This window comes from Oryza sativa, chromosome 12, assembly GCF_034140825.1.
Source record: "Oryza sativa Japonica Group chromosome 12, ASM3414082v1".
NCBI lineage: Eukaryota > Viridiplantae > Streptophyta > Magnoliopsida > Poales > Poaceae > Oryza > Oryza sativa.
In genome coordinates, this window is record NC_089046.1 from 3509916 (window position 1) to 3523155 (window position 13240).

General features: G+C 39.8%; 1 protein-coding gene across 1 annotated transcript; it reads left to right on the plus strand.

Annotated features, from left to right (window-relative positions):
* Positions 1–1597: 1597 nt before the first annotated feature.
* On the plus strand, positions 1598–6901 carry LOC4351610 (long chain acyl-CoA synthetase 9, chloroplastic). The gene is made up of 12 exons (XM_015765261.3): positions 1598–1748; positions 2557–3085; positions 3782–3862; positions 3953–4225; positions 4406–4537; positions 4614–4787; positions 4875–5104; positions 5273–5390; positions 5659–5790; positions 5900–6034; positions 6104–6310; positions 6483–6901. The coding sequence occupies exons 2-12, from the start codon at positions 2636–2638 to the stop codon at positions 6645–6647; spliced, it is 2097 nt and encodes a 698-aa protein (XP_015620747.1). The 5' UTR covers positions 1598–1748; positions 2557–2635; the 3' UTR covers positions 6648–6901.
* Positions 6902–13240: the final 6339 nt, after the last annotated feature.

Consider the following 13240-nt stretch of genomic DNA (forward strand, 5'->3'; position numbering starts at 1 on the left):
CCTCCGCCCACCGCTGCTCCGCCTACCGCGCTCGTGGAGGTCAACCAACACGACGAAGACGCCGGCGGTGAAGAGCTGGAGCATGACGAGCGCCGCCGCTCCGCTGCCACTCTCGCCCGCTGCCCTGCCCACCGCTCCCGCCGTCCCAGCCGCCTCTCTCCCACTCTCCCGCCACCGCTGGCGCGCTCGCTCCACGCCGCCCGCCTCCTCTCCCCTCCCCCGCTTCTTCCCCGCGCGCCGCTGTGCCCGCATCGCCGCCTGTTGCCACGCCCTCATCTACCCGGCCGCCTCACTGAAAAAGAGATGAGAAAAGAGAATGTGCAGCTGACATATGGGCCCCACGTACTTTTTAATATATTTTTTCTGACTAGGATGCCACGTCAGTAAAACCGGACAAAAATACTGCCGAGGGACCTCCGGTGAACGGTTTAAGGGAGTTTAGGGGTACACATTTCTGGTTTTGTGGTCAAGGGACCTCAAAAAATCTCGCTGTTAAGTTGAGGGACCTCTGGTGAACTTATTCCATCTAAATATGGCCCATAATCCCGTTTTGCTGTCCCTCACCTTTACGTTGAGTTTGATAAATTTGTATTCCTACTAAACCGCACAAACCATCTAAATTAGATCCCATAGTAATATGAATGAGTGGTTCGCCGACGTGGCATCTAGTCAGCAAATGAATAAATAAAAAACATGTGTGGTCCACGTGTAAGTGGCCAACCAAATTAAATTTGAAAATATACTGTTCATTCTTTTTCTTTTAGAAATAAAAAACATGTGTGGTCCACGTGTAAGTGGCCAACCAAATTAAATTTGAAAATATACTGTTCATTCTTTTTCTTTTAGAAATATTGGGTTGCATTCTAAAGAAAAGAAATATTCGGGTTGTAAATTTTTTTTTACAAATAAATCGTCGATCTTGCACAATCATTGATGAAAATGATGAGTGCGTACGTCACGGATGGTATCGTGTGGGGAAAGTACAAGACCGTCTCGCGGGACGGAAGAGCGAGACCGAACGGTTCGGTCTCATTGATTGAAACATCGGCACCGTCTCGCTGATGCAACGGTCCCCCATCATTAGGCCCCTCGCCTCGCTCCCCCCGTCGCCGAGCTGCTCAGCTAGCTGCCTGACCTGATTTGGAAGGAGAGACCGGGAGCACGTGAAAGGAGAGGAGAACAGAGAGAGGGAGAAGATGGGAGGAGAGTGAGGGTTGACATGTGGGGCTCACTTCCGTTTTTGATACGTAAGCGCTAGATCAGTGAAACCGGTCATTTATACTGTGGAAGGATTTAATTTAACCCGATTTTATAAGTAGGTATGGCTGTTAAGGATGTCTAAGACGTAAAGATGAGGAATGACAAGTGAACTTATTCCAAACGGTGATACGGTTGTCCAGTTTGGGCCGAGGAATCCAGGCCCAACAAGGACAAGAGAAGATTGGTTTGGTGGGGCCCCCTCGGCGGTTGAGGGCTGCTGATAAAACTCAACCTATACTTCAGGGACATTAAATGGACTTGTTCTTTAGGCCGCGGAAGGCAGGCCCAGTGAAAGAGGAAGGAGAAGATTTGGTTTGGTGGGGCCAGCACAAACGCCGGCCGCAAACGAATCCATCATCTCGCACCACGCAACGCCAACTCTCCACGCGCCGCCGCCCACGCCGACGCGAGGAGCACTCGCCGCCCGCCACCGCGCTCTCCCTCTCCCCCCAATTCCATCCCTCCACGCCACGATCGCCTTCCGCAAGGTAACCGCCCTCCCCTCGCCGCCGCGGCTCGGAGCTTGCATGCATGCACGCATCATCATCATCGGCTCATCGCAGATGTAGGGTAGGGACGGTGGTAAGTGCAGCGCCAGCTTGTGTGGCGAAACCTAGAGAGAGAACACTGTTACCTGCAGTTCCAACTACCCGTTGGATTAACTATCCCTCTCTGTCCCATAATACTGTTCATTTTTTTGGCCTCTTCTGTTTGTCCCAAAATAAGTTTATTTTGATTTTTGAGTGATCATTGCATCGGAGTTTATAAAAATAGAGAATAAATGTATTGAGAGTAAGATAAAGTTAGCAATAATTGCATTGTGATTCGATAAATTATGGGTATTTTAGATTTTTTGGTTTTGTATTTTGGTACGTGTGGGATGAATGAAAAATGGGATGGAGGTAGTAGCTTTTGTCAAATTCTCTTCTTTTGGGGGCATTGCATCGCGTCCTACATGCTTTGATACATTGCCAAAGCAATCACCTAGTCAATTTTTATTTTGTAATGAGTCAATCAGTAAGTGGAGTGGTTGCACAATTACGATGGGCCGCCCAAAGAACGAACCTTGCAGTTTGTTTGTTTGTTTGTTGCATATATGGATTTTCCTTTACATATTGCAATTCTAACCTAAAAGTTCACTATACAATGGGCCCAAAGGAGGAGCCTTGCAGGCTGCAGCCTGTTTGTTGCACGTGGAATTTGTTTGCATATTGCAATCTGACCTACTTGAAATTTCAGTTATTTATTTATGATTCTGTTCCTTTACCTTGTGAGATTCATATCTTTACTATGCAGGTTTCTTCTTCAGTGCACATGTGAAACTGTACTTCACCTCCCATATATAATTCAGTGCAGAGAGCATTCTTGAATAAGTATGAACCCTTATTTTGTTGGTCTTCTCGTCCCAATTGCGGTATCTCTTCTCCTACGGAAGAGGAGAATGGTTGGGAAGATGAGGGCACTGCCAGTTGATGTGGGTGGAGAGCCCGGGTATGCAATCCGCAACTATCGATTCAAGCAACCGGTTGAAACTCACTGGGAAGGTGTCACCACGCTCGCCGAGTTGTTTGAGCAGTCCTGCAAGGATTATGTCAACATGCCGCTCCTCGGCACCAGGAAGCTCATCTCCAGGGAACAGGAATCATCACTAGATGGGAGGTCCTTTGAGAAGCTTCATCTTGGAGAGTATGACTGGAAGTGCTACGCTGAGGTATTCAAGAGTGTTTGCAACTTCGCATCTGGACTAATTCGGCTAGGCCATCAGAAGACTGATCGTGTTGCTATTTTCGCCGAGACGCGGGCTGAGTGGCAAATTGCTCTGCAGGTAGGCCCCTGTTTCTTCTTCTGTAATTGTTTCATATGCTAATCTTGTGTGTTCTATTTCTGTGGAGATGTGAAGAAGGAATGCAATGGATAAATACATAGAGCAAAATTCCTACGTAGTGAAACATGCATAGATAGAAATGAGTGTTCCAGACAAGGTTTGTCCTAAGAAACCCTGCAATTGCAGGTGTTCTGCTCTGCTAATATGCTTATCTAAATAGCGGACAACCAACAGTATTCAACTAGTAACATCGTGGCAAAAAAAGTATTGAAGTAGTAATACAGAATGATAGTGCAGTTCTTTATTTAACGTAATCATGTAAATTGAGTAACGGGGTATTCAGATTTGTCAATGGGTGGCACAACATTTGATTATTATGGTATGTGTGTAACTGACAGTGGTAGGTTCGTAGGTGTGACAGCAGCAGACACAGGAATGGTATGGGTTACCGAGCGTATATGTACATGCTGTCATACCGTGAAAAGTATAGTGCCTCATGAAGATACTAGTCATTGGAAATATTGCACATGCTGCATGCTTATATAAATCTTAATTGGTTTGTTTAACATACATCCACCCTGACTCTGTTTCCTATTTTTCCCCCCTATTGCTCTCTAATGTTGAGATCAACCTTGTTCCTGTTCCATTGAGATCTGAACTTGAGTTTCTCTAAGTTACTGTTCTTCTATTTGCAAGGCATGCTTCAGGCAAAATATTACAGTTGTCACAATCTACGCCTCCTTGGGAGAGGAAGCACTGTGCCACTCACTAAATGAGGTAAGTAGACAGTACAGTCACTTGTGTCTCACCTTGTCTGTACTGTAGTCTCTGTCACTAAATGAGCTAATTTGCCCTTATGTTCTCCAGACAGAGGTTACTACTGTTGTATGTGGTCAGAAAGAACTGAAAAAAATGATTGATATAAGTGGGCAGCTTGACACAGTAAAGCGAGTTATCTATATCAATGAGGAAGGAATCTCAGCTGAAGTTTCTTTAGCTCAAAAAAGCACTAGCTGGATAATTGAGCCGTTTGAGGATGTAGGTAGATTGGGAGATACAGCACCTGTTGATGCAAACATGCCTCTCCCATCTGACGTAGCAGTGATAATGTATACAAGCGGTAGCACCGGATTGCCTAAGGTTTGCCCAAGCCCACCTGTTTTTCCAGTGTTCTCATTTTGGAATATCTTTATGCTACAAATTTGCCTTTTACTTCCAGGACTCATGTTGGCAATTACTTCATGATACACATACCATGTGAAATATCAGTTAACTGTATTTTCTGCAAATAAACTAACATATACTAAAAATGTTTTATAGGGAGTAATGATGACCCATCGGAACGTCCTGGCTACACTTTCAGCAGTTATGACCATTGTGCCTGAAATTGGTAAAAAGGATGTATACCTGGCCTACCTGCCACTTGCACACATTCTTGAGTTGGCAGCTGAGGTGACTCTAAAATAGCATCTATTTACATCATCGGTTACTTAAGATTAATAACTCACTGTATGGATTTTTTTTTCAGGCACTCATAGCTGCTGTTGGGGCTTCCATAGGATATGGATCACCCTTGACCCTGACTGATACATCAAACAAAATAAAAAAGGGAACACTGGGTGATGCTTCTGCACTCAAGCCAACACTGATGACCGCTGTACCTGCTATACTTGATCGTGTTCGTGATGGTGTGAGAAAGAAGGTACTGCACTTTAAGCTGTTTCGTCCAATGTTCTTCATCTCTTTCTTAATTTACTGATTGTTATTTTTCATATTGGGATGGCTTTAGGTGGATACAAAGGGTGGTGTAGCAAAGCAGTTATTTGATGTTGCCTATAATCGTCGACTTGCCGCAGTCAATGGAAGTTGGCTGGGTGCATGGGGATTAGAGAAACTCTTGTGGGATATGCTTGTCTTCAAAAAGGTGCGAGCAGTTTTGGGAGGAAAAATTCGCTTTGTACTTTCAGGTGGAGCACCTCTATCAGGAGATACCCAGAGATTTATCAATATATGCCTTGGGTAAGATTATGAATACCATCATCCCATGTTGTTAGTTGCCATCCTTGTTTAATGAACTATGTTTAAACACAATGAAATCATAAATTTAAACACAATGAAGAATGAACTATGCTTATTTGTTTCAACATGCATAGAGACCTGGGAATTAACAAGTTTATGCAATTTCAGGGTTCCAATAGGGCAAGGGTATGGTCTTACTGAGACATGTGCTGGAGGAACATTTTCTGAGTATGATGACCCATCTGTTGGTCGCGTTGGTGCTCCACTACCTTGTTCGTACATTAAGGTAAGTTTTGTTTTTCTTACCCATATTCTAATTTCAGATGAATTCGTTTTTGGTAGAAACCACTGTGAGTTGAAGTCTTGAAGATCGTCCATATATGAAAGAATATGTTCACTGTTTTGGTTTTTGTGATCACTGACAAGCTCATGCTTTGATATTTGTAACACGCTGATCTTTTTTCAGTAATCTGATTGATCTCCATATTATTCTAGTCACTATTATCTGTTGGCATCACACCGATGCTTGACATTTTTGTAATTATATTATCCAGCTGATTGACTGGTCAGAAGGTGGATACTTAACAAGTGACTCCCCAATGCCTCGAGGAGAGATTGTCATTGGTGGTCCCAATGTAACTAAAGGCTATTTCAAGAATGAAGCTAAAACAAATGAAGTCTATAAGGTATGTTGTCTTGTTACCAATATGTTCGATGACTACTTCACGGCTCATAGTAATAACCTTCTATCCACAATAATTTACATAACCTTTGTACCTCATTTATCTTGTGAAGGATGACGAAAAAGGTATGCGATGGTTCTATTCTGGTGACATCGGGCGCTTCCACCCAGATGGCTGCCTTGAAATCATTGACCGTAAAAAGGATATTGTGAAGCTTCAACATGGTGAATATGTGTCTCTCGGGAAGGTCAGCAATAGTCATGTTCTGTTCAGACTAGTAGTTGTTAGCCCTTCTTAACTGATTGGACCATCACAGGTGGAGGCTGCTCTGATTGTGAGCCCATATGTGGAGAACATCATGATCCATGCTGATCCTTTCCACAGTTACTGTGTTGCACTTGTGGTAGCTGCACACAATGAGCTGGAAAACTGGGCTTCGCAGCAGGGAGTTACATACACCGATTTCGTAGATTTGTGCCAGAAGCCAGAGGCTGTTAAAGAAGTGCTTGGATCTCTATCAAAGGTTTGTATTCTCCACTCACCTCGTCCATCAATAATGTAGGGTGCATCCTTGGATGAACTCTAGACCTGGCCCTTTGCGGCATACTAATTTGAACGTAAGCTGAAAATTTGCAAACCACGTCCACTTTTAGAATGAAAAATTCAACTCTAATGACATAAACTTGCTATTTCAGGCTGCGAAGCAAGCGCGACTGGAGAAGTTTGAGATCCCGGCCAAGATCAAGCTGATATCTGAGCCATGGACCCCGGAGTCTGGCCTTGTCACTGCTGCCCTCAAGCTCAAGAGGGAAGTGCTCAGGAAGACATATGAGGATGATCTTGCTAAACTATACGCCTGATGATCAATGCTGAATTGCTGATTAAGCCTACTCGACGTTTTGACACAACCAGCTACCGTAGGACAGAGCTCTTGTGAGCAAACTGAAGATGCTGATACCGGCAGGAGGTAGCCTGAAATTTTGGAGCTGTGGTTGTTTGATCTTTTGGAGCTAGCACAATTATGTGTAGCCTCATTTCACACTTACTTCTGTGTCTCTGCCATATTCTCTTGTGAATTTACATTGTTCAAAGGAAAAAAAAAAGGCATTCTACATATTATGGGGCTATTATGATCACGAAGATAATTACTCCCTCCAGCCAAGAAGACAAGTCGTTTTGTAGTTTGTACATGTTCGAGTTAAACTTTTTAAACTTTAAATATCTTTTTTTTAAAAAAAATATATTTAGATTGAATGTATTATGTATTAGAAAAAAAATAAACATCATGCTTGTAGATTTGCCTCAAAACATTTTAAGGCTATTATAGTTTTGTGGGTTTTTCATATATTTTACCATATAAATTAGCGGTCAAGCCTAATGTAATCCGTATGCCATCGCTCCGGAGCAGCCATGCGTAGCACATAGAAAATTCAAACCTCCTTTGGAATGGAGGAATGTTTAAGGAATTTTGGAGAAATTGAACAAAAAAAATCCTATAAAGTTCCTAATTGCCAAATGAACCTGAATTTGCCATCCCTCCACAGTAGCCAACCGTAGCATATCAAAAGATTCAGTCCACCTTTCTAAAATAATAATAATAAAAAGATTCAATCCAGGTGTTCTGAGAAGGAATCAGGTAATAACAGTCATGTTGTACCTTATCCCTTTTCAAAAACTTATTACTGAACATATCCCTTTTCATGTGGCATACCCCTTTGATTTCCTCTCAATGAGATTAGGACTCCAAATATGCCATTTAATTAATAGGGATGGAATGGATCAGATAGGGATGGTTGATAAATATATTGTATTTTTAACATATTTCTAAGTAGATTTTAACTTTGTGGATATGGAACAGATTACTTTGAATTTTGTAAATACTATGGAATCAGAGTGGACTCAACTTATAAATGAACCAATAGGCACGTACATATAAGTACAAAAGTGATAACAAGCAATGATCTGACATCAAGCAAGGATCCAATTAGACTCTCTGGCTCGCGAGAAATCTATATGATAGAAGCGACAAAACATTAGATATACTATAGAAGCGACAAATGGAATATTGGATATGCTATGATGGTGTACAATCTATTCTATGGTATATAGAAAAATTGGATTAACTTGGTCGGACAATCCACATCCGACAAAATGAATACCATATTCGGATCTTAATATATCCGTTACTACCTGCCGAATTTTTAAAAAGGCAGTCTTATTGAATCAGAAACCGAATGAATCAGAAACTATCCAATCCGTTTTCATTCATAATGGTGTGTAAATTTTTTTCGATATATATTCCATGCATGGTTGTATTACTGAAGAATTCCTTGTTCATGTTCATATGAGAACAAATGCGATGACTAGACAACTTGCACTCACCGAATCTGGCTACTTCAGGAGAGGATGTCGAGAAGCAAAGGCGTGCCGAGGTTGTAGGTTTTTCTTTTTGATTGTTGTATGTTCTCCTCTGTGCTCTTGTATCTCTTTTGGCTATGTATATCCTTTGTGCATATAGATATTAGATTAATGAAAATCCACTATTAAAAAATGAGAACAAATGCAGCTGTGGCAAGAAATTTGCAATGTACTACTCCCTCCGTCTAAAAAAACTTAACCTAGGAGGCTAGGACTATGAATCTGGACTACCCTTATCCAGATTTGTTGTCCTAGGAGTAGTCCCTCCTAGGTTGAGTTTTTTTAGATGAAGGGAATATATGACAAAGAATTGAATCCAACTAATTGTACCAACTTTAATACAAGAGACAACTACAACGGCCAAAATAAAACTGAAAAAAAGCTTTCTTTTCCCATTTTTGCATCACTCGAGACGGAAAAGAGAGAGAGAGAGAGAGCAAACTAAGGTGGTAAACTATTAACATATTTCCTAATTTATTAGGAAAGTACAACGCCCTTTTCACTTTCTTTTTCCAAATTGAGACACGGGAGCAGAACAGTTCTAGCTGTCCATCAACCTGCTGCTCTCTCCTATAAATACATTATAGAGAAATTCATACTTAAAAATCGCTGGTCTGTGTGTGTTTAGTGTGGAAGCGCTTAAAGTGTAAAGACATTTTTATGTTAAAAAAAAAAGAGAAAGGGTTGTCGTTGTATCTGGCTATCTATATTTGTACACATATCATTACTTAATGTGAAGTCATGTGACATCCCTTTAATTTCCTCCCAATGATACTGGGACTCTCCGAATGTGCCATACAATTGTTTGGGATGAAACGGATGTGATGAGGATGGATGATCAATATAACGTATTTTTAAGTGGATTTTACTTTGCGGATATGGGACAATTACTTTGGATTTTGAAACAGTATGAAGTCAAAGTGGACTCAACTTATAAATGAACCAATATGTGCACATGCATATAATACAACAGTGGTAACAAACAACAACCTGACATCGAGTAAGGGATCCAATTAGACTACTAGGTTCGTGGGAAATCTATATGCTAGCTAGAAGCGACAAAAGAAACAATAGACATGTTAGAAGCGACAAATGGAACCGTGGATATGCTATGATAGTGTATGATCCAATCTATGGTATAAAAGAACTTGGATAACTTGATCGGATAATCCGCATACGACAAAAATAAATACCATATCCGAATCATCATCCATCCGTTGTAACCTGTCGAAAGAGGCTTTTCAAATCCTCACTCGGCCACATCTATCCGAATCTAAATCGGATTGAACCAAAAATTATGCCATCCGATTTCATGTATAGTGACGCGTAAACTTATTCGATATATATTTCATGTGATTATATTGATGAAATATTCTAAATTTATGTTCATACGACAACAAATGCAGTCATGGTAAGATTTAGACAAATAAACTTTATAACATATAACATAGAAGTAAACTCCACCTAATTCTACCAACTTTAATAATACAAGAGACAACTATAGCGGGAACAAAAACCTAAGGGAAAAAAAAAGTTCCTTCTCCCATTTTTGCGTCACTCGAGAAGGAGAAAAAAGAGGAAGAAAGAAAGAGAGCAAACATCTTTGCGACATTACCTTTTACTGAAGCACCCCTCTTTCCCTCTCCTGCTGGCATGGCTGTCCGCTAGCCACGGCCAACGGCCCACAGCTGGCTCGCTCGCTCGCCGTCCATGATATTTTTCCTTTTTTTTTTTTTCATATTACTCCCGATGATCATCCTGTCCCAAACCGCACCTTATTATCAAATGAGTAAATTTTGTACAACTTCATCATGTAAGTTATATAAAACCGTGAACATTTTGACATGTAATAAATAACCTTTATTACGATATTAAAGTTTTACAAAACCACACCATTAACCGATTTAGCATACTCCTATATCAATTTTCTTTTGAAAAATATTCATATAGATGTAATATTTATATAATGGATAAAGAACGTATAAATTTGATGTGTAATTATAGAACTTGAATATACGGTAGACTAAAGTAAAAAAAATGATCAATGGCATGTTCGATAAACTTTATGACCATAATGTATGGGGTTATGTGCCGCGCGCCAAAACAGTTATGGTTTTGTGCAATTTAGGGGTTGTTTAGATGCTATACTAACATTATCACCATTTCCCATACTTTCGTGCCACACTTTAGCTAAGTTATGGCCAATAAAAAGTAGGCCACACTTTAATTAGCTAGCAAAATAAGAGTGTATTCTTATACTAATAGTTCATCTCATTTTACATATTCTATCAATCTTCCCTCTTTCTCTAAAACACAACCTTAGTATCTCCAAATGAATCTAAAATCACCAATGTTAATAAACAGAGGGGAGGGACCTTTTATCTATATGATGTGGTATGTACGGATATGCTATAAGAAAAGTAAGAGTACACTCGTTGTATCTTGCTATCTACATTTGCACATATCAAAACTTTACCATACCATATTAGACATCTCCAATCATCCAAATATCTTACTAAAGTTATGTGACATATCCCTTTGATTTCCTCCCAATGAGATTGGTACGAATAAAATGGATAGAATAAGAATGGATGATAAATATTATACCATTGAAGTGGATTTTAACTTTACGGATATGGAACGGATTACTTCGGATTTTGAGAAACACTATACAGTCAAAGTGGACTTAACTTAGAGATGGACCAATATGTGCAAATGTACAAAGTACAACAGTGGTAACAAACAACAACCTGATATCGAGCAGGTTAGACTCCCAGGCTTGCAAAAAGTCTGAATGGTAGAAGCGACAAATGAACACAGGATATGCTATAGAAGCGACAAACATAATAGTGGATATGCTATGAGCGTGTACGATCCAAATCATTGATATGATATATAGAAGATTTTGATTAACTTGGTCGGATAATCCGTACCCGACAAAAAAGAATACCATATATGAATCTTTATTGGTACGTACTAACCGTCGGATTCTTGAAAAGACATTACTGGATCCTTGCTTGGTCATTCTTGTCCGAATTCGGAATGAACTGAATCGGAAACTATCCCGTTCGTTTTTTATGTACAGTGATATGTAAACTTATTCGATATTCGTTTCATACGTGATCGTATTAATTAAGAAATTGAAATTTACGTTCATACTGCAACAAATACAGTTGTGGAAGAGACTTATAGACTTGTATACTTTATAGCACAAAATTAAATTCCACCTAATTCTACCAACTTTAATACTACAAGAGACAACTACAACGGGAACAAAAACTGAAAAAAAAAGGGGCTTTATTTTTCCTGTGTTTGCGTCACTCCAGACACCAGAAAATGAAGAGAGAAAGAGAGCCAAAATCTTGCATCGTCATCTTCAGCTGACACTCTTTCCCTCCCCAGCTGACCCTCCCAGCCGAGCAGCCACAGGCCACAGCCGTCCATGGTACTGGTAGTCATCTTTTTCCCCTTTCCATATTACTCCCGATGATCATCATCCCGTCGCCAACCATATTTTATTTATAAGAAATATTATACTCTCCTCAATCTCTTCTTAATCTCTTGAAAAAAAAAATCTAGAATCACTTTCGTTCTGAAATGGAGGGAGTAACTGTTTAACCTTATCTTTATAGTGTGATATGTACAGATATATTATTTAAAAATTTAAGAGTATCCTCGTAACTTCGTTCTATCTTGCTACCTACATTTGCACATGTCATTACTTGACTTATACCATATCAGGCATCCCCTATCATCAAAATATCTCACTGAAGTTATCTGACATATGGCATATCCCTTTGATTTTCTCCCCAAGAGATAAGGACTCTCCAAATATGCCACATAATTGGTAGGGATGAAATGGATGGGATGAGGATGGATGATGAATATTATACCATATTTTTAAGTGGATTTTAACTTTGCAAATATGGAATGAATTACTTCAGACTTTGAAAACACTAAGGAGTCCGAGTGGACTCAACTTAGAAATGGACCAATACGCACATATGTATAAAGTATGAGAGTGGTAACAAGCAGCAACCTAACGTCAAACAAGGTAGTTAGTTAGACTCACGGGCTCGCAAAAAGTCTATGAGATAGAAGCGACAAATAGAACACTAGATATACTATAGAAGCGACAAACTAAATAGTGGATATGCTATGATGGTGTATGATCCAACCAATGGTATATCAAAAGTTTTGGATTAACTTGGTCGGATAATCTGCATCCGACAAAATGAATACCACAACCTAATCTTCATCCGTACGTTACTATCTATTGGATCTTAATTTAAAAGTTAAAAAGGCATTACCGAAATTCTCATTTGACTACTCTTGTCTGAATCTAAAATGGATTGAACCGGAACATTTTCATGCCATCAGAGATAAACTTATTCAATGTACGTTACGTACACAGTAGTTCCGCATACATATAAAGTACAACGGTACGGTGGTAACAAGCAACAACCTGACATAAAGCAAGGGTCCAATTAGACTCCTAGATTCGTGAGAAGCCTATTGAATAGAAATGATAAATGGAACACTGGATATACTATAGAAGTGACAAATGAAACAATAATATATGCTATGATGGTGCATGATCCAGTCTATAATATAAAGAAAACTTGGATTAACTTGGTCGAATAATCCGCATCCGACAAAATGAATATCGTGACCAAATTTTCATCCTTCCGTTACTATCTGCGGATCTTTAAAAAACCGTTACCAGGTCCTCATTCGGTCACTCGTCCGAATCCGAGACAGAATTAATCAAAAACTATCCATTTCATTTCATTTCCTACATATGGGCACGTAAACTTATTCGATATACATTCCATGCATGGAAGTATCACATACATATAAACTACAATGGTGGCAAACAAACGACAACCAAGCATCAAACAAGGGATCCAATTTTACTTCTAGACACACGGGAAGTCTATAGGATAGAAACGACAATACCGAATATACTGTAGAAACGACAAATGGAACACTAATATGCTAATGATGGTACATGAATCGAATCTATGAAAGCTAG

Excerpts from the sequence above, each read along its gene's own strand:
- LOC4351610 (XM_015765261.3), top strand. The coding sequence starts at position 2,636 with ATGAACCCTTATTTTGTTGGTCTTCTCGTCCCAATTGCGGTATCTCTT. Across the intron at positions 3,086-3,781 it reads AGTGGCAAATTGCTCTGCAG|GCATGCTTCAGGCAAAATAT; the intron begins GTAGGCCCCTGT and ends TCTATTTGCAAG. Across the intron at positions 5,391-5,658 it reads TACCTTGTTCGTACATTAAG|CTGATTGACTGGTCAGAAGG; the intron begins GTAAGTTTTGTT and ends TATATTATCCAG.